At 38.5% G+C, this 21,183-nt stretch overlaps 2 protein-coding genes across 3 annotated transcripts; one reads left to right on the top strand and one right to left on the bottom strand.

Moving 5' to 3' along the window:
- Positions 1–68: 68 nt before the first annotated feature.
- On the bottom strand, positions 69–6,979 carry olfml3b (olfactomedin-like 3b). Its single transcript, XM_085456435.1, has 3 exons — positions 6,802–6,979; positions 5,590–5,875; positions 69–2,618 (listed from the first exon to the last, which is right to left on the bottom strand). The coding sequence occupies exons 1-3, from the start codon at positions 6,898–6,900 to the stop codon at positions 1,834–1,836; spliced, it is 1,170 nt and encodes a 389-aa protein (XP_085312561.1). The 5' UTR covers positions 6,901–6,979; the 3' UTR covers positions 69–1,833.
- Positions 6,980–11,435: 4,456 nt separating this feature from the next.
- On the top strand, positions 11,436–21,037 carry avil (advillin). 2 transcript variants are annotated; one of them, XM_085456431.1, is made up of 20 exons: positions 11,436–11,520; positions 11,653–11,774; positions 11,973–12,047; positions 12,237–12,433; positions 12,510–12,618; positions 12,704–12,814; positions 13,788–13,993; positions 14,079–14,157; positions 14,292–14,390; positions 14,476–14,629; positions 14,782–14,882; positions 15,530–15,667; positions 15,763–15,921; positions 16,951–17,130; positions 18,651–18,808; positions 18,896–19,040; positions 19,128–19,316; positions 19,396–19,467; positions 20,221–20,331; positions 20,514–21,037. In XM_085456431.1, the coding sequence occupies exons 2-20, from the start codon at positions 11,715–11,717 to the stop codon at positions 20,625–20,627; spliced, it is 2,457 nt and encodes an 818-aa protein (XP_085312557.1). In that variant the 5' UTR covers positions 11,436–11,520; positions 11,653–11,714; the 3' UTR covers positions 20,628–21,037. The 2 variants fall into 2 exon arrangements, with proteins under 2 accessions (XP_085312557.1, XP_085312556.1); XM_085456430.1 differs by having other exon boundaries at positions 11,648–11,774.
- Positions 21,038–21,183: the final 146 nt, after the last annotated feature.

The following is a 21,183-nucleotide window of genomic DNA, read 5'->3' as shown; positions in this document are numbered from 1 at the left end:
TTGTCCTGTGCGGTCTTCTTAACCCCAGAGGACAACACACGTTACTAAAATCAATAAAGCACTCATAATTCAATTAAATTTCTTCAGATTTATTATAATCATGAATAACATAATATTCAGCAACCACTATTATTTTCACACCATTTGATATCTGTGTCTGTAGTCCATCTCATTATGACCACAGTGTACCCAGCTTCTGATGGCTGTTTCCAGCAGGATAACGCTCCACATCGCTCAATGCGGCAACTGTGTAGCAGAGTCAAATCTTACATGGATGCTTAAATATTTCTATATCAATCTTTATATACTGTACATAGAAAAACACTGACAGCCTTGTTTAAAATGGTTAGTCTGCCAGTTATTTTTATAATGAACAGTTATTAGGAAAAAATATGATAGCGGGGGGAAAAAGGAGATATAAGTGTAGAAGAAATGGCAGTAAGAAAGTTATGTTCAGATATAAATTAATAAACATCAAAGAATAGTAATCGCAATAGTGGTGCTGTTTGCTCATTTTTTGGGTGGTATTTAGCAAAAATGCACATGTGCTCAACATGTGGGAAGAGTGCAGATAATGCACAGGGTGCTAGCCTGCTAGCGGTTTCTTGCACATACAGTATCCTAATGTCGGAGTTACATTTTTCAGCTCACCTTACACAGTGGTTGTATTTTATGTTAACAGTGCTTATGATATAAATCTGAACACTAAAAAATATTAAATTAACAAGCTACAAAAGATAACATTTCCTAGGGTGTAATTAATGTTGTGTATTTACTAGCACGGACAAGATTACTGTGAATGCTACACAAAACTGTCATGTTAAAATCCAATGGAGTCAGTACAAATGAGCTGAGAAGGAAGATTCAAGAAGCTGGATTCAGTTGATAAGCACTTGGGGTATAAAGATTCATGTTGATATGACAAATATCAGGTATAGAAGTGGCAGGTTTGACAGAGGTTTTATGCTATTAAAAGGATGTGTTGAATATTTGCCTCATATCTGTGAACACACAAAAGTGCCTGGAGCCACTGCAGAAACTTAGACAGCAGCTAATCATGGGTAAGTACAGTATATCTGTTTCGGTCCACTCAACAGCAGATGGAGAAACAACTCTAAAGATGGAAGCACGGTGTAGTCTCGTTAGAAGTGGGGTTAAGGTAGCCACAAAACACCAGATATCACAAAATAAATCTGAGCATTTTGAAATTAGTTCTGAATTTGTGAAAAGAAAATTATGATGCATAATTACAGTCTCACACTCCTGAATCTTGGCTGTTTTCGTCCTCTTTTTTCATCCTGATCATCTCACAAGCAGTATTTTTGTACCATCTATGTATTGTCGACAATAAAGGTTGAGTATTTTCTTCACTTCATATCCTCAGATTTATTTTTCTTGTATTTCCTTTTAACATTTTTTTTTTTTTGTAAATATCATATTGTGGCCCACCAACAGTACCTTAACTGCCCACCAGGGTGCGATGGCCAACACTTGGGGAACCACTCACGTTTCCTTTTTGTTGTAATGAAGCTTTGTCACTTCCTAATAACGTCTATGTAGCATGAAAGAATCATCACAGACTCTTGTTCATTTCTTAGGTTTGTCTCCTGCCTCACAGTCCCTACAGTAAATGTTGTGTTATTGCAGCTTCCAGGTTTTATGAGAAGTGGATTACAATGTTAGAGTCCAAGATTTTATATTTAAGCTGTTCTGAAACTCCCTGAAAGGTGAGAAATGATCTTAAATTCTACAAAATCGTTAGTTTTGAGACCTCATCTGTAGTTTAGAAGCTAAAACCTCTCAGAATACAGCGTTAGGGCTGTTTAGAGAAGCTCAGATCTCTAGTTTCTTCTTCATGGTAAGCTTGTACAGGATTTGGTAGCCATCATCCCAGGCGTAGAGCAGCTTCTCGTGGGGATTGTACTTCAGACTTGAGTGAGATCCGTAGCGTTTTGGAAAGTAAACCAGCGGTGCATCTTCACTGGTCACCATGTCGTTGACGTCGAACACACATTGTACTCGTGAGCGTCCAGCCTGCTTGGTGTTGTACACAACATACAGAGTGCCACAGATGACAAAGGCCGCCTCTGCATTCTCTCTGGGACAATTTGTGTCCCACATCTGCTCAATATCCAGTGAGGTGGTGTCCATTTTAGCCAGAGAGATGTACCTTTCATTCTGCTGTGTGGCGTAAATGGCCCACAGGCCTTCCTCATCCACAGCCAGGTCAATCACCGTCTCTGGGGTCAGACCATACACGGGGACGTGGTCCTGCACAGGAAACACTGCACTGTCAGTCAGAGAGTTATTCTGCAGGTCATGTTTAACCACCTTTAACTCGTCAGCCTGACTCATGTAATACACGTAGTTGTTGTAGACCACGTGGCCTGTTCCCCTCCAGGCTGACGGCAGCTTCACTGTACTGGACAGAGACATGCCCGACGAGCGGGTGAAGTCTTGCACAGAGGCAAACGCGTGGATGATGTCGTCTTCCGTCCCATTAAAAATGTAGACCTTCCCAGAGGCCCTGTTGGTGTCTTTAGTCCAGGTGCCCTTTTGCCCTCCGACTCTCTTCAATATCTTCATGGCTTTTATGCTGGAGATCATGTCGCTGCAGTCTGAAACAGAGAGCAGGACAGGCTTTACTCGACACAGCTGGCAGTTTTCAAATATTCTAGTCACGTCTGTACTATTTATAGCTGTGGTTCAGAAAGAACACCTCGTTTTATTTCCATTAGATGTGGCATACACATTCATGGTTCCCATGAAAAACTAATAACATTCCCACCAGTCATCAGCGTCAGCTCTGCTTTCAGTTGAGTGTTAATTAGATGAAACAGCCAGTAGCTAAATTGGCTATAAAGCATCATTTTCCTTTTGTGTGATTAATAAGTTTGTCTACTGTCCATGAAAGAAAAACCAATAAAGAGAGAAATGTTCCTGTGCCCATAGATTAAACTACTCATTTATTAGAAAATTAAAGTAAATTTAGCTCATATGCATTATAAATATGGCTGTCCTCATATTGTGGAAGGACGGGTACTTCCATGAGAAAGCCCATTCAGGGATCAATTTATCCCACAAACAAGTTTCTGTGTTCTCAATTATTTATCATTTGAGGGCCGAAGCATGGCCAAAACTGAAGTTTTTGGCTTTTTTGCTTGAAGAGCTTTTCATAGAGGAGTTTGTTTATTACAGCATGTCAAAATCAATCCTTTGACACAAAACAAAACAAAAAAAATTTGTTAGATCTCAAATGTGCACTGTCCAATCTGTCCCAAACTTCATGTGCAGAATCCGAGCTACGTGTCAGTATTAGGTCACACTCATAATGCCACCGTGGTATCTGGAAATCAGCTGTAGGTGATAATCATCATTAAATGTAAATTATCATCAGGTTTTCATTGTGGGTTCCACACATGGTAAACAGCAGCATGACATATAATTAGTGGGTGTTCTCAAACACCAACTAATGGACACAGGACGTGTTAGGTAACTTGTTTATGCAAAACCAGTTACAATCCAGGAAACGTGGCATCCAAATTCGTGCAGGAAACATCTTGACTCCAGTAAAACTCGACATGTATGAAAGTGCAGGAGCACAATCATTGCTGCTTGTATTTTTAATTCTGCATTGTTTTTACATCAGCCAGACACCCTTGCACTGGTGACACATTCCTTTAGTTAACTGTAATTAATTGCTTTAATTTTATTTTCCTGGCTTGTAAATGAATTCTGCATGCAGTCCTGGTGCCATAAAAACGCACAAGCTTACCAAATGTGAGTCTGTCTGACATTAAAGAGAGTTTGCACCATTTCCTCCAGCTTTACACAGATTGCTAAAAACGACAGTGCCAAGCTATTTTTAGAACATTCCTTAAAAACTAAAAGGCACTGCCTCTCAAAACACTTAACACTTAAGTGACACTTGGGATCACTAAATGTAATTTTAAGAATAAAAGAACTTTCATTTAATGCAGCATTACATTCATCTGAAATGATGCAAATTGCAGTAATGATTACTGGAGTTATCAAAAATCGTTTATGATTTTTAATAATAGAATATCTACTCAGTTGGACAGGAAAGAAAGAATCTCTTTCTCTGTCATCTCAAACTGGCTATTTAACATTATTATTGTTATTTTTTTAAAACAACCCAATTCCCAGTGGTAATCGGAGCACTTGGGGCAGTGAACCGTGAACTGGCCGAGTGGCTCCATCAGATCCCAGGAACAACATCTGAGACCTCTGTCCAAAAGAGCACAGTCCTGGGACAGCAAAGATACTGGAGAGGACCCTCAAGCTCCCAGGCCTCTGGCAAAGGACCCAAGCTTTAAGGATAAAGCTCGGGTCCTTGCAGGGCGAGTTGGGAATTTTTTAAATATATATGTGAGTTGGCTCTCATAGACAATGTAATAAATATGCAATTACTGGCAACCAGGTACATGTGTCTAACAGCTTGTTAACCCAGATATCTAATCAGCCAATTACATGGCAGCAATAGCATTTAGACATGTGGACGTGTTTAAGGCAGCCTCTTTAAAAACAGCATCAGGATGGGGAGGAAAGGTCATTTCAGTGACTTTGAATGTGGCAAGGTTGTTGGTGCCAGATGGGCTGAGTGCTTTCTGAGTATTTCAGAACGTGCTGATCTGCTGGGATTTTCCCACACAGTCATCTGTAGAGTTTACAGAGAGGTCAGAGGAGAATAGCCAAACTGCTTTGAAATGATAGGAAGGCGACAACAAATGTACAACATGCGGAACTTCAAAGAAGATGGATTACAGCAGAAAAAGACCACATCAAGCACCACTCCTGACAGGTAAGCAACTGGCAACTGAGGCCTGATTCTACAATTCACACGGGCTCAGCAAAATAGAACAACAGACGAATAGAAAACCGTTGCCTGGTCTGATGAGTCTTGATTGATGTCAGGGTCTGAATTTGCTGTAAACAACATGAAAGCATGGCTGCATCTAGCCTTGTGTCAACAGTTCAGGCTGCAGGTTGATGGTGGTTTAATGGTTTATAGGATGCTTTGTTGTCACACTTTGGGTTCCTTAGTACCAACAAAGGATTGTTTAAACACCACAGCCTACCCCAGTTTTGTTGTTGACCCTACATGACCACAGTGTGCACATCTTCTAATGGCTGCTTCAGCAGTGCAATCATCATGTCACAAAGCTCAAACCACCACAAAATGGTTTCTAGACGATGACAATGATTTCAGTGTACTCAAATAACCTCATCAGTCACCAGATCTCAATGCTGTAGAGCAAGATTTGGTGGAACCAGAGATGCACATCATGGATGTCCAGCTGAGAAATCTGCAGTAACTGTGTGATGTTGTCACGATAATATGGACCAGAATGTCTGAGGAATGTTTTTAGCACCTTGTTGAATTTCTGCCACCAATATTAAAGCAGTTCTGAAGGCAAAAGGAGGTCTCACCTGGTCCTAGTAAGGTATACCTAATAAACTGTCAGCTGACTTGAACTGTTGGTCACATTATTCATGCATTGCTCAAGCATGTCATGTTCATCCCCAATAAAAAAAATCAGGGTATTTAGTAAAGATTTCATTTCTCACCTGAGAGTTGTGAGTATTTGGACTTCTGTTTCTCCTTCACCACAGTCACCTGCTGCTCTATTAGCTTGTCGTCCACATCCACACACGGCTGAGCCCCATTCTGTGTCTCCAGATAGTCTAATTCCCGCTCGACCCGGTCCACCCTGGTCCCCACGCTGTCTATATTCATCCTCAGTGCCTCTTTTTCTTTGTCCAGGTTCTCCAGCTGGGAAACCATCTGCTGCTTCAGCTCCCGCAGCTCGGAGGCATAGCGGGTGGTCTGCTCGTGCCACAGAGAGATCCTGTCCTGTTTTAACAAAGGTGGTTAGTCATAACTGAGATATGATCAGACATGTATTCCCTGTTTGTATAGCACTCAGAATAATAAATAGGATGTGTGTTATACAGTGAGCTTGAGTGGATTTCTAGAGAGCACTGACTGCAATGAAAACACCATAATTTGATGTCCTTTTCAGGCTCAGTAAACACTGTGGTAGAAAGCCATAATAATAAGAATAAAACCCATCTATCAAACAACCGGCTTCAGCCCACACGTGGCAAGTTTCCACCCAGCTCGAGTGTCTATGAGCTGAATGCAGAATACAGCTGGGTGCCTTGTGGTCGAGCCTGACCCATGACCCCGCTGTGGAAGAAGGAAATGAAAAGAGATCCTTCCCACAGGTAATCATTCAACATGACATGAGCTGAGACTGTTAGATGTGGGTAAATAGCATTTTTGGGAGTTCAGTTTAATAAAGTGTGTTAAAAAGGTTCGTGCTTCTCATTTAAATTAAATTACAGACATGACTGACAATCAGTCAGTCTGTTCTTGTGTTTTAGTTTTGTCCAATTAAGCCAAATACATTTGTGTCCATCATAGAAAAAAAGGTTAGCCCTGGCCCTTTTTGTTTTTTAGAATATCTCTTTGTGATGCCAGAAAACTACTTGCCCTCAAAAAAAGTTTTTTCACTGATGCAATTTTGCATAAACTCTTTTTTTTTGTTGGTAACATACGTGCACGTATACCTTGACTAAGGAAACTTCAGAGGCCCATTTCTAACTCACAACTCAGACAAAAATGCCACAGTCCCCGTACCCTTAAAGGAGCTGTATTTTCCAGTAATTTCTCCAGGATTTGGCCACATCTGCATTCCATTGCCTCTGTCCCTAGAAGTTTCCTTTCAGAGGGACTCTGGAGCGCAGGGCTCGGCAGGGAGGTAAAGAGAGTCTTACCTCAATAGCAAGCAGCCTCCGCTCCAAGTAGTCAATCAGTGCTTGGTGCTGAGCTGTGGCAAAGCACGCCAAAGTTACCAAGACAACAAGTCCTCTCATTTTGTGTCAGCTCAGTCTCTTTTAACTCCTGTAAAGTCCTGACTGAAGTTCAGTTAGAGTGTGCCGAGGAGCCAGCAGATTCCCAGAGGTGGGCTGGAATGTTTTACTAAGCTGTCTGGGAGGAGCCAATAACATCTGTGAAGATGGAGGCGCACAGTCTGTGCTTCTTATTTCTACCTTCGACATCCACACCTGACAAACAAACTGAAAAGCTAAACTATACATATCATAATGCTTAAATACATGTTTAGGTTTCAGGAAGTTGGAACATCAGCAGCACCACAAGGAACTAAAATGTGAATTACAGTGATGAGTCAAGGAGGTACAACTTCAGCATGAAGGGCAAGAAACCAGTAGTTGTTTTTGATCTCTGTCACAAAGTCTCTGCAGCATTTACTCTGAAAAATTAAAAGTTTTTTATACTTAGACTCTTTTTTAATGAGACTTTTATTGGGCGTGACCAGGATTAGAAATGTGTACATCAGAGGGACAGCTCAGGTTCAGCAGTTTGGAGACAAAGTTAGAGTGTTAGAAAGTTAGAGATGGATTGAGCAAGTGTAGAGGTGGGATAGTGGATATTCTGGACAAAGGAGGTTGAGTATGGAGCTGCTAGACTGGAGAAAAAGAGGAAGACCACAGAGGAGGTACACGGATGTAGTGAAGGAGGGGTGAAGTTAGATGGAGGCAGAGTATCTGCTATAGCGACCCCTATAGGACGTAGCTGTGATACAAATAAGATTTTTATTGCATGTCTTTAAAAATGCTTACATGCCCAAATGATGCTAAAAGTGCATTTTGTTGATTTAGTCTACTCTCCTGTGCACACTGGTTGTAAAGCAATATGATCCCATTGTCAACTCAACACTGTGATGGACTGACAGTGTGCCCCGCACTCGCTCTGTGACGAATGGGATAGGCTTCAGCTCTGTCTTCAGATGGATGGATGTCCACAAAATTGCATTTTAATAAATAACTATAGTGTGATTCATTTAACTTTACACATCCCCCACATGTGCACTATCTCTGTTATAGATCAATAAGCATAGTTGTGCAGGGCTTATTCGATTGGCCTGCTGTTTATATAGCACTTTCCTGGCCTTACTGATCACTCAAAGGACTAAAAGAGTACTACCCACATAGGCACAGGGAGACATGTATTGCACATTGCTGCAAGTGCAAGTACCATGGTTATACCATCTGTCTCGAGAGGACAGATGCTGTGATTAGGAACTAAGATATTTCAGCTGCAAAAGATCCAGCTTCACTAAGTGTGACATACACATTCAAACTACAGCTTCATTAGCTTATTATCAAGCGTTAGTATTTTGGTTTCCTTTTCTTTTTCTTTTTCTTTGGTGTTCATGTATTTATATATTTATTTATGTATGTCTGAGTCACCTATGTCTGATACCGCAGTACTCCTTCCTGGTTTATATGAAAGCAGTGGCTGAGGGTGGAGCCTGATTCAATACAAAGTTTAAAGAAAAGCTAGACTTTTTCTCCACTGTTTAAAATGGTCTGATCGGTCCGTATATGTGCTTTCCTTTTCTTAACTCAGATTGTTGAGTTAAAATGTGAATATTACAAGTGTGTCTGCAGTGTTTTCCAGCTGTATTAGCTCTCACAGCAATAAGATGTCGCCTGGATAACAGAAACCATAGTTAGAGCAGTGAATTACAGGGAAAGAGAAGCAGATAATGTGTCTGGTCTCCTCTCTAATGATATGGCATACAAACATATTTCTAAAATGTGTATTTATTTTGTTTTTCCAGCTTGCTCTAAAACTATATCTATGTATGTTGTTTTACCCCTGTCATTTAAAAATACAACTATAGTGCAGTGAAGAGGGGGAAGAGTCAAACACTGGGTCGCTGCATTTAACACTGTGGTATATCGTCGCCTGTTAAACCTGTGAGCACCCGTAATTATGAATGTTATAATATATTCTTCCAGTTTTACAGGTGTATACTTCATGAATTTTGAGGGGGGGTTATTCTTTCTTTGTTTGATTTTGTAGGTTACATAAAGCCATGTGTGAAAAGTTGTGGGATTCAAAATATTTTATCCCTTTTTACACTGATGGCTCATGGATATGATGAATATAATGGGTATAATGACACGATTGTGTGTCATGTGGCAATTAATGAAACCAGTAGATCCAGTATACCCAGTATATATGAAATTGTAAATAGATTTTGCTAATCAAAACAGTAGCATTTTCATACTTTATGGACCGCAATGGGATCGATTTGCATGTTCATATTTACAGACCTACTGCAGTATGCTGTATGGCTCGCACCCAGCCCACTGATAATATCATCTACTGATGATAGTGAAGGCGTAACATTGATCCCATCAGGATCTCATTTGGATCATTTGGATTGAGAATCCCTTTCTGAGGGGGCAAGTGGACACAAACCATGGCAGCAAAATGTCACTGGATCTCCCCACTGTAATGGTTAGGCAGCTCAGGGTTTTCATACATACAGATAAATAAAATATATACTCTACATGTATGGCTTTCATTTAAATGTGTTTAAATTCTGCACATCAAACTTTACTTTTAACAAATCATGTTACCCTGCAAAGGCGATGTATGTGGGTGTACTAAGAACTGAGCAGGCTGTGTGGAAACTTCCTCTGTGACCTGTTTAAATCCAAAGATTTTTCCTTTCCTGTATCTGAACAGGTAAAATCTGCTGGTAGCACGCTCATCAAACTACTTCATTTTGTAAACAATTTGCTCCTGCTGCTGCCACTCTGTTGTGCAGGGTTGGACTCTTAGGCTTTCACATCCAAATGCAGAATTATGTATATGATTCAGGTCACACCACTAATGCTTCAGCTGCCGCTCTGCATGACTACAACTAAAGGTCTGTTGTGTTTACAGTGCTCAAGGCTTGTTTATGACTTTGCTTTGCTCCACTTTGCACTGTTACCGGTTGAGGTTTGTTTGTGCGGGTTGATTTATTTGAGTCTTTTTTTATGACTGACAAAACAGAACAGGACATTCAAGTCAGAACAATCAGTGGAGATATGTCTATGAAAAAGGTTAGGGGTATATCATTATTAAATGATGTGGTGTTGTGAGTTTGTGAAAAAGCGGCACGTGTACCTGTGCTTGTGCTGATATGAAAATGTTTCCCTGTAGTCCTTCGTGTTAAATGAGGAAAAGTGGGCGGGCTCATGAATGCTCATCACTGAAATTCAAGCAAGAAGCATTCGCTTTTTTCACTACTTTTCATTCTTATCCTGTGATTTCACATGAATTCGATTCTCTTTCTGTCCCTGTTACATGATCAGAGCCAAATTTGGTGGGTATCTTCTACCATTAATGACATGAGGGACACTAAAGTGAAAAAAGTGACTTTTAATGAGCCACTCCTGCTTCTGCAGAACTGCTGGTATCACACAAAGGAAAACCACTTTACATGAACCAGCAATGGTAGGTGTGTCTATACTGGCAATCACACTCTCACATGTCTTTTGGAAACAATGTAGATCAAGCAGACTAAATGTGGTGCTGCTGAATAACATGTACAGCGTTAGCGCCGAGGAAGGCTGGATTTCGGATGGCAGCATGCAGTCTCTTAAATATTTAAATATTTAATTCTCTGAACACCATCAGACTCTCAGAGGACAGTTTAGTTAAAAGAAAAAGTCCTGATGTTGGCAGGTCCCGACTAACTCAGGAGGATGGGTCCACAGTACCAAACAGCAGTCATGACCTCCTGAAACAAAGCACAGAAAATAAAGTTACAATAATCATATTTATTTGTGAGTATTTAAGTTACAATTCCTATTGTAGCTATTACTGCTAATAATATAAATAAATAATTGATGTTAAGGTTATGAGCAACTACAGCAAGTCCTTTACAATCTGAAGTTTTGTCAAACTTCTTTGTTGCACTGTGTGATCCAAGTTTCCCCACTGATGTCATCCCAGTGTGAACTCATCACTGTGAATAAAATTGTCATAAATCTGCTATTAAAAGTTAAAACTTGTTTTATCAGCTGCACTGTATATATTTATTTTTCATTTGTAATGTTATTCTACAGTATTTTTGTACAAGATAGAAACTATACATTATTATATAATGATATGATATAGAAAGCTAATTATTATTATTACCAGTAGCAGTAATTAGCAGTAACATATCATTATCAGATACTACAACACAATTTGTAGTACTACAATATTATTCTGTCCGCTGCACAGTTACAGAATATCATACTTTTCCTCCTGTAAGCTCATTATCACGTGTTTTACTAACACACAGTTTATGTACTCACAGGTATCCATATATGGTGCTAATGTGGCAGTCTTGGACCGAGTGGGCTGGGAAACTAATAGACGTGTTGGTCAGTGTTACTGTGTGTCTATTTGAATATGAGCCAATCCTTTTTTTCATTTTTTCTCAGCACATTTGCCTACAGGATTTCGCTTCTTCCTCAATGACTGGGCAGAATGCTCTGTAACCTCCTGAAACATGCAAAGTGATGCAAATCTTTTCGGAGCACTATCAGGATGAGAACTGAGGGTCTCTGGCTATCAGTCGGAAAATCAGCTGTTGGGAGATCATATAAGCTTAGAGGAACCTCTACAGACAAGGATACTGGGTATGTATGGCTGGATAATTCTTGCATTATGAGATTTAAACAGTATTTCACATGATTTTGAATTGGTTTGTAGTTTGTAAATACGTTTGTAAAGAAGGAAATTATCTTCAGTGCACTAAAATATCAGTTTAGTCTTCCAGAAAAGGAAAACTAAGCTTCCAAAGTGCCGCTGAAACTGAGTGCATCCAGGCAACATGGACCAAACATTTCGAGCAGTAACCCGCAGCCCTGGGATTATAATCTGGAGAATTGAGGTAATTTTAATTGCTGCAGTATTGACAATTATAATATTGTAGCTGTTTAAAAAAAAATCAAAAATCAAAAATCTAATTCAGCTGTTTGTCCTGGCAGGTGATGAGCAGTGATGATTGAAGTAGTTGTTAAATCTGATGTATAGATGTGTTTGGTGAACATGAAAATAAAGACATTATGTTTTTGTTGTTGTGCAACAGAAAATGGAGCTGGTTCAAGTTCCTGAGAAATCTTACGGAAGCTTTTTTGAAGGCGACTGCTACGTGCTTCTGTTTGTAAGTCTGTGATGGCCACTGATGCACTATTACACTGTTAGATTCAAGGACTGCATATTATGTAGTTAATTCTGCTATTGGTTTTCAACACTTTTCCATTTGGTTTTGTTCTTTGAGTAGTCAGTGGTAACTAAATACTCTGATTCCTGCTATACACTACAGTCTTGACACAATTGTGCACTTCTCCAGACCCAGAAGGTGGGCAACTCTCTGTCTTATAACATCCACTACTGGATCGGCTCACAGTCCACTCAGGATGAGCAGGGTTCTGCTGCTATTTACACCGTACAGCTTGATGAATTTTTGGGCTCTTCCCCGGTTCAGTACCGAGAGGTCCAGGACCACGAATCTGACACTTTCAAGGGCTACTTCAAACAAGGAATAATGTGAGTGAATGCCAGCACAGTAGTTATTAATATAAAGTAAAAGAAACCACAACAATTATCATGCCAATATTTTTAGCTACAAGAAAGGCGGCGTTGCATCAGGCATGAGACACACTGAAACCAACACATATGATGTGAAGAGACTGCTCCATGTGAAAGGAAAGAAAAGGGTGATTGCCAAGGAGGTGAGCCATACTTCAAAGCAGTTATATAACATTACTGGACAGATTATATCTTACAGAAAGATTGCTTTATGCTTTATTCTTTCAGGTGGAGATGAGCTGGAAGAGTTTTAACCTTTCAGATGTGTTTTTGCTGGACTTGGGCAAGAACATCATTCAGTGGAACGGACCAAAGAGTAACAGACAAGAAAGGCTCAAAGTAAGATTTTATTTTTTGTGTAACAGTGCTGTTGGATGGGATACTCATACTGGAATATACATTTAAGAAGAAATAAGAAAAGCATGTGCAAAAAGGGCTTGTGATGAGTAACCTTTACCCTTACCTTAACTGTACCGGTATGGTGTAGTTACAGGTTCAGTTAATCTAAATTACTCATATTAAAATCTCTATACTCTGTGCTTTATGTATGTAATATTTAATACTTTTACTTATTTTGCCAGTTAAGTATCATTATGAAATCTGCTATGAAGAGTTGTGTGTGTGCACAGTTAAAGCTGATTTCCTTCTTCCTGCAGAGGGTTAAAGGGTTTCTGCAGGAAGAAACTAAGATACAGATGATATCATTGCAAAAGTGACTTAAACTTTTAAATCATAAAGAGCCTTTATCTAGTGAATATTTGCATATTGTAATTTTATTCTGTAGGTGATTCAGTCATATTTATTAAATAGTAAGCTCACATGTTCGGACAAGCAAACGTAGCACGATAAAAGAGGTTTCAAACAAATGCTCACAGAAAGTCTGAACTGAAAAGCAAATAACACTGATTTAAAAGTGAAGAAATACAGGTGCGCATTAAAAACACAGTTAAAAAAAAGACAAAGTACAAGGCTGGAAGTGAAGTACAGGTACATAATGTTAATTCGAATATGACTTATTTTAAAGGGGATTCTGATCTAAGAAGCACACACAAACAGTTTAACAGTTTATTTCTGCCAGGATGTCTGTTTCTGCAGTGCTCACAAAACCAACTCACATGTTTTTACATGTTTAATAGGATGTTTAAAACAAGGTTTATCTGAGGAATTGACCAAATTATATTCCAGCTTCCCAACTCTTGGACATTGCGACAGCTTGTACTTTAAAAATACTTTTGAAAATAAGATATTACTGCAGATTACGGTACTGAGTGTCCAGTATGTAGAAGTAAACTGTTACTTTGCTGTTTCTCAGGGCATGTTGCTGGCCCAAGACATCCGGGACAGAGAGAGAGGAGGTCGGGCAGAGATCAGAGTGGTGGAGGGGGAAGCTGAAAGCAGTTCTCCTCAGGCCATGGAGCTCATGACAGAGACGCTTGGAGAAAGAACCGTAGCGCTGAAGGACGGACCTCCTGATGAAGCAGTTGACCAAGAACAGAAGGGACAACTCACACTTTACCAGTGGGAAGCTCACCGACAACTGATACCATACCTATGTTAAGATTCAATTTTGCAGTATTTTATTTGTTAACGACTTTCATTTCAGGATCTCAGATGCAGACGGCCAGATGAGGGTCACAGAAGTTGCTACGAGACCACTAGTTCAGGATCTTCTTAACCATGATGTGAGCCGTTAAACAAAAACAAATATACACATTAATATTCAACCACAACAATGAGCTAGAGCTAAAACTCCATATTTACTAAAATATAATGACTTAGTTTTGTAAAATTACTACGAATAATCTTATTATTTTAGGACTCCTACATCCTGGACCAGGGAGGGGTAAAGATCTTTGTGTGGAAGGGGAAGAAAGCAAACAAAGAAGAACGACAGGCCGCTATGACCAGAGCTTTGGTGAGAGGAACTGTTAAGAGCTTTTACCTAACTGATGAAAGGTGTCATATTTATTTCCTCTGTTGTAATTGAATTGCCGTCGTAGGACTTCATTAAAGCGAAAAACTACCCGATCACTACAAATGTGGAGACAGAGAATGATGGGGCAGAGTCAGCTCTCTTCAAGCAGCTGTTCCAGAGGTGGACTGTGAAAGACCAGACTCAAGGTCTGGGAAAAGTGAACACAAAAGGAAGGATCGGTACGTGTAGCTGTGAATTCAGAGGAGGGGAAAGAAACACACACACATATAACAAAAAAGTCTTCAGATTTTAAAAGAAAACCAACATAAATACAAGTTACTTCTGATCACAGTATCTTTATAACATTGCTTTATCATCATATTTTCTTTAGCTCATGTCACACAGGAGAAATTTGATGCTTCATTGATGCACGCCCAGCCAGAGGTTGCTGCACAAGAGAGGATGGTGGACGATGGCACAGGTCAAGTAGAGGTATAGGAATAAATTAACTTTAAATTTAACATTTTTATCAGTAATGCAGTTGCATCAAACAGTCCTCTGCATCAAAGACTCCTCCCACGTCATAAACAGTCCATCAAATGTAACAATCAGTCATTAAAAACCTAGCTAGAAGTCGAAATAATAATCTCATGGTGTCATTTGAACAGGGTTTCACAGATATGTCACCAAAAATAAATAAACAAAATATCAAAATCTCATGCTAAGTATCTAAAAAAAAGTCCTCATTCTGTGTGACAGCCTACTTTGTAAAACCAGCAATGATGACTTGATTATGCTGTAATCAGTCTCAAACCTGTGGGCCTCTTTAAACCACACAGAGTTCAGTTATTATTTGTTTATTTATTTATTTTTTAATCAGAATTAAAGAACAGGAAAGACTGCTTTCTGTCCTTCAACCACCTATTTCCCCTCCTTCTGGTGTAATTACCGGTGTAGCCTCACGGGGTCACTAACATACTTACAGATTTTAAAACTTTATATCAGGAGAAAATCAAGTACTGCTGATGCTGCTCTATGGTCTGTTTGAAGCTTTCAGCTCTTCAAATTAAACATTCATGTTGGTGATTTCACAGAGAAAGTGCAGATATTCCATGTTAATTTACTTTTGACCTGCCCAGGTGTGGAGAATTGAAAACCTTGAGCTAGCCCCTATGGACCCCCAGTGGTATGGATACCTCTATGGAGGAGACTGCTACCTGATCCTCTACACTTACTTGGTTAACAACAAGAAGTGCTACCTGCTCTATATGTGGCAGGTGAGGTCACAGTTAAAGCAATTCACAATCACACACCTAAACCTCTTTGTATGTGTCACTGTACCGTATGAGATTTGTGTCACTTGAAATTTCAGGGGCGTCATGCGACACAGGACGAGCTGGCTGCCTCGGCTTTCCAGGCTGTGAGCTTAGATCAAAAGTACAACGGAGAGCCTGTTCAAGTGAGAGTAACTATGGGCAGGGAGCCGAGACACTTCATGGCAATTTTCAAAGGAAAACTGGTTATCTTTGAAGTAAGACTCTTCTCTCAACTTACCCTTATTTCATTTGAAACATAAACACCCCACTTCTGGTTTTGTAACAGTACAGGGTAACACTTTATGATACGTGATATGGTAGGTAGAATTTCCCTAAAACTAAGTGGAATTTCAATGCATTACAATGAAATTATATTTACCTATAAATTCTCACTGTTAGATACTCTAGAATAAGAAGAGAATCATTCAGTTTTTACAACGTTATTGTTTAATGAAAAGAGTCACAAATGATACTGCAAGTAATTTAAATTACTGGTGTCTTACTTGAGCGTTTAATTTTTTTTATTGTACATTTACTCTGGTGTGCATCATGGATGTTTCACAATTCAACTGTCCTTGTATATTACATATAAAATATGAAAGGACACGCCTTTCATTGCATATAAAAATGTGCTAATAATCGTTCTCCCTTTTCTACTTATAAGAAAAAACAAGCATAGGCCCATGTGATCTTTTATACTGATGGAGCCAAATCTTAATTCATATTTTTTATTTCCAGTTAAAATTACTGCAAAATTACACGCAAACCCAGACTTGGACACAAGAGAATCAACAATAAATTATTGAATATGATATATAAATACATATATTTATGCTTTTTCATTTGCACAGTTTAATAATTTATTTGCTTTCTTTTTGTTATTTTTACACAAAAAAACCCTGCAAAGTACAACATTTAAAGTTGAAGATGGAGAAATTTTAGTTGTTCTTCCAGTAAATTACCTAATAGTATGCATTCATCAGCATTGCTTGCTCAATACTTCAAATTAGTTATGCATTAGATATAGTTATGGAAAATGACAGTATAATGTCTCCTTTCCTTTTTTATCTGTAAAAAGTTGAACTTTTACCAACTTGATGTTAAATTGTTAATTGTTAAACTACATTGTGATTATAGATGACATACATTGAAATGCTATTAAATTCTATGGGAATCACACCGTTTGTTGCTTGCCCTATTACAAAGTGCTACTCTGTACAGGATATTTTTGTTCTTCCCTTTAGGGCGGCACATCTAGAAAAGGATCTTCAGAACCTGAGCCTCCAGTGAGATTGTTCCAGGTTCACGGGACTGACCAGTTTAACACAAAAACCATCGAGGTCCCAGCCCTGGCCACCTCTCTAAACTCTAGTGATGTGTTTTTGCTCAAGAGCCAAACAGGAATGTATCTCTGGTGCGGAAAGGTAAAAGATACAACTTTATTTTAGACAGAGAAACTGACAGGCCCTTTAGAGCATTTTTGTCTCTTCTTTAATGTAATATAATTCATGATGAAAGATATCTGGAGAGAAATGTCTAACTATTTGGGGAGATTTCTTTCTTCACAGTGAGGGGTGAGTCACATTTCACACAGTATTTTAAAAAAATCATTTTTCTAAATTAAGAGAATAGTCATTTTGAAAGTCTGAGTTTTGGGTGCATAGGTGAGGTCCCTTTGCCGAAAAGAGACTAATAAAAATCCCCTTCTGTCTATCACCTTTACATAGAAAATAGGAACAGATGATGGGTTCTTGCAGTAATTCAACGATGTGGCTTTACGATGAAGCTTTAAGGGCTAATGAGTAAAATATTCTTATCAAACTGATTTTTAAAGGCACCTGAACGAACAGTATTTAAGGTTTAGGTACCCTAAGGTTAGTAAGAATAACAAGCATGTAAATTTTCCCTGAATTAATTAGAAACAGTAAAAGCAGCTGCTCCCTTGTCTGAAGGGGTTGCAACAGTGGTAGCTCCACATGTTTGATTTAGAAGAGTTTAATGGTGGATGTCCTTCCTCCAAAAAAAGAATAAAGTAATGTACAGATAGTAATTTTTGGTTTTTATTAAGATTTTAATATAAGTGTGCTGTAAGGACTGTAGAGAAATTGTTTCTCACAGTTTCGAGCTGACTAACTCAGCAGGCCCAGACAGGCCTCTGCACTTTTTGGGTGGAACCGAAAGTCAGACCTTAGCATCTCTCATCAGGGCTTATCATAGCTAAGACTCTTGTGGCTGAAGAGAATCAAATACCAAAGGAAAGAGGGCATCATTAGAAGAGTGGAGGCTGTTAAGGAAACAAATTGATGGTCAATAACCATGAATGAATATAACTGGTTGGATGCATTTTTTGAGCATATAGTATATATATACATAGTATATATATATAGTATATATAGTATATATATATATATATATATATATATATATATATATATATACTATGTATATATAGTATATATATATATATATATATATATATATATATATATATATATATATATATATATATATATATATATATATATATACTATGTATATATATACTATATGCTCAAAAAATGCATCCAACCAGTTATATTCATATATATATATATATATATATATATATATATAAAAATAAATATATATATCAAATATATCAAATATATATCAATATATATCAATATATCAATATATATATATCAAAGTACTAGGACTGATTGGCTTTTCGGTCTGTCTGTCGGTGAGCATCTGCCCTTGCTGTGGTTTTGCTGAGTCAAACAGTTCATCTCTACCAGCTGCTGACTCAGCATTCATGAATTTCCTTCATAAGAATAACAAACATGTCACAAGATTTTCCTCATTTTCTAAAACCAGATTAAATCAAATAAAATGAACATTTTTAGCAAAATATAGGCCTATTGATGAGCTCTGGGGTCGGGGGTGGCATCTTTTTGTAAACCAGGGATCAAGTGGAGATGAGAGAGCCATGGCGAAAGAGGTCAGCTCAGCAATCAGCCAGAACTCACCACGAGGCTCTGAAGAGATTATTGCAGAGGGTCAGGAGCCCATTGAATTCTGGGAACTGCTTGGGGGGAAAGCTCCCTATGCAAATGACAAGAGGTGAGGATAGTATGAACAGGTGAACCAACAGCTTCAAGTGTGACTTTTCTATATGTTTGCTTTCACTTGGTTATGTGCCATCCGCAGATTGCAGCAGGTAGTTTTGGACCATAAGCCACGCCTGTTTGAATGCTCCAATAAGACAGGGCGTTTCATTGTGACTGAGGTGACTCACTTCATACAGGATGACCTCAGCGAGGATGATGTCATGCTACTGGACACATGGGACCAGGTAGGATTTTTGACAGGTTATTAATATGAACATAACAATGAAATAAATAAACTCCACCACTTTAATCACATCCTGCTTTTTCTCCAGGTGTTTATCTGGGTCGGTAAAGACGCAAATGAGGAGGAGCGCAAAGAGGCACTGACAACCAGCCAAGAGTATCTGCAGACCCACCCGGGTGACAGAGATCCACACACCCCCATTGTCTTGATCAAGCAAGGCTTCGAGCCACCCACCTTCACTGGGTGGTTTACAGCCTGGGATCCCACCAAATGGAGTGTGAGTGTTATGCTTTTGAGCTGAAATGTGGATTTCCATTTATAATTAAAATAATCTTACAAATATTTCTCTCTTTCAGTCAGGAAAGAGCTATGAGGAGCTGAAGAAGGAGTTTGGAGATACAGCGTCACCTGTTAATGTTACTGTTGCAGTATGTAAAGTTTTATTCATTTCTCAAACTCTGTTTAGGTTAAAACTTGCAACAAAGTTCTATGTTAGCATGAAGTTTTAGCTCGTGAATTATTGAATTTAAAAGATTTAAAATTTATAGGCCTTTCCTATCATAATCTGCAGTGTGGAGTGTAGCTATATTAGACCCTCAAGTGTAGGAAACAGAAGGCAAAAGTTCAAAATATTTATTGATGATGAATCAAAATCCAAGAATCCAAACACAAAGAGCAAAGCCAGGTAAGTAACTGGGAGCACTGGGTGTGTACTGCCACAGACACACAACTAAGTGAACAACACAATAAAGAGAACAAGCAAACTGGAGCTTTAAATGGGCACAAGAGATCAGCGAAAGTGGAAACATAAGAGCAACAAGACTCAGGTGAAACTAATCAAGGACAGTGAGACAAAATAAAAATAAGGACAAAGCACAAGAGCAAAATGACTCACAAAACAAAACAAGAACTATTCTGGAGAAGACTTGACAACAATATGCAAAAGGACACTGAGGAGGCAGTGACGAACTAAAACAAGTAAATAAATATAAATGCTCTAAACATGATCAGAAACCAAACAAAATAAAGAATATGAATCCTAAAGGCCAAACAAAAGTTCATAATGAAGGTAGAAATAAGGGCCAGAACCTGCATTAATAAAGTACTGTGATTTGTATACTCAAAGATTGAGATTAATAATACAATATAAACTAAAATGTTCTTTTAATGTGATTTTCTAGGAGCAGAACGGAGGGAACAGTGTGAAAAGTTTTCAGTCTTTCCCACCTGACGATTTGAAAAACAAGCTTGCCAACGAGCTGCCAGAAGGTGTTGACCCGAAACAGAAAGAGGTATGTACGCGCGTTCCCAATGTTTCCATTTCCCATCAATTCCACATTTAAGTTCAAGATTTGTACGTGTATCTGCTTATTCATTAATTTAGTGATGATTACAACCATCACCAGTAAAATTCTGCAGCTTAAAAAATAACACGTGTGCCATCACCCGCTAAACTTTGTCACCTCATTTGCAGAAATACCTCTCTGACACTGACTTCACCACCGTCTTTGGAATGACCAAAGATGAGTTTGTGAGCTTGCCGCAGTGGAAACAGCTGAAAATGAAGAAAGAAAAAGGGATGTTTTGAGATTTCTTTCAGTATTTGAAATAAGTAGTTACTGATAGAAGCCAGCTGTTGGGGTCTCTTTGTATGATCTTTCTTGCTTTTCATGTTTTTTCACTTACTAATCTTTAAAAATTTATAATCATGAGTCCATTCTGTACATTTTAGTCAAATTACTTTTTTTTTTCAAAACTTTATTTTTGTAATCTGTGCTGCCTTTATGGAGTTAACACTATTTAGGAACTCTTGTGTCAAAATCAATGAACCTAACTGAACTATGAACCACAATGGCTGTTCCCCTCTGCATGTTTGTGCAGTCGAACCCCGTAGGAGGCAACAGTTAACTCACACGTCTTATATTACGATATTTATCAGGATGTCATTTTTTAACAAATGTGATTCTTACCAGGTTCAAATAAATGATTTAAATAAGACCTCAGATAAACAACATTGCACTGTCATTTATTCAATTAATAAAACGTAAGAATGTGAAAAAGTAAGTTCATGTTGCAATAGCTTGTAGAAACACTTTCAGCAACAATGATAATCATTTTCTGTATGACTCTGTATAACTTTCCTT

This window comes from Copadichromis virginalis, linkage group LG5, assembly GCF_057382275.1.
Source record: "Copadichromis virginalis isolate Kocher_CV1m ecotype Utaka linkage group LG5, C_Virginalis_male_GT1.1, whole genome shotgun sequence".
NCBI classification, from domain to species: Eukaryota; Metazoa; Chordata; class Actinopteri; order Cichliformes; family Cichlidae; genus Copadichromis; species Copadichromis virginalis.
Note: the sequence above shows the minus strand (reverse complement) of the source record. Positions and strands in the feature narration are given on the sequence as shown.

Excerpts from the sequence above, each read along its gene's own strand:
- olfml3b (XM_085456435.1), bottom strand. The coding sequence starts at position 6,900 with ATGAGAGGACTTGTTGTCTTGGTAACTTTGGCGTGCTTTGCCACAGCT. Across the intron at positions 5,876-6,801 it reads GGAGGCTGCTTGCTATTGAG|GACAGGATCTCTCTGTGGCA; the intron begins GTAAGACTCTCT and ends TTGTTAAAACAG. Across the intron at positions 2,619-5,589 it reads CAAATACTCACAACTCTCAG|ACTGCAGCGACATGATCTCC; the intron begins GTGAGAAATGAA and ends TCTCTGTTTCAG.
- avil (XM_085456431.1), top strand. The coding sequence starts at position 11,715 with ATGGACCAAACATTTCGAGCAGTAACCCGCAGCCCTGGGATTATAATC. Across the intron at positions 14,158-14,291 it reads AGGATCTTCTTAACCATGAT|GACTCCTACATCCTGGACCA; the intron begins GTGAGCCGTTAA and ends TTATTATTTTAG. Across the intron at positions 14,391-14,475 it reads CCGCTATGACCAGAGCTTTG|GACTTCATTAAAGCGAAAAA; the intron begins GTGAGAGGAACT and ends TTGCCGTCGTAG.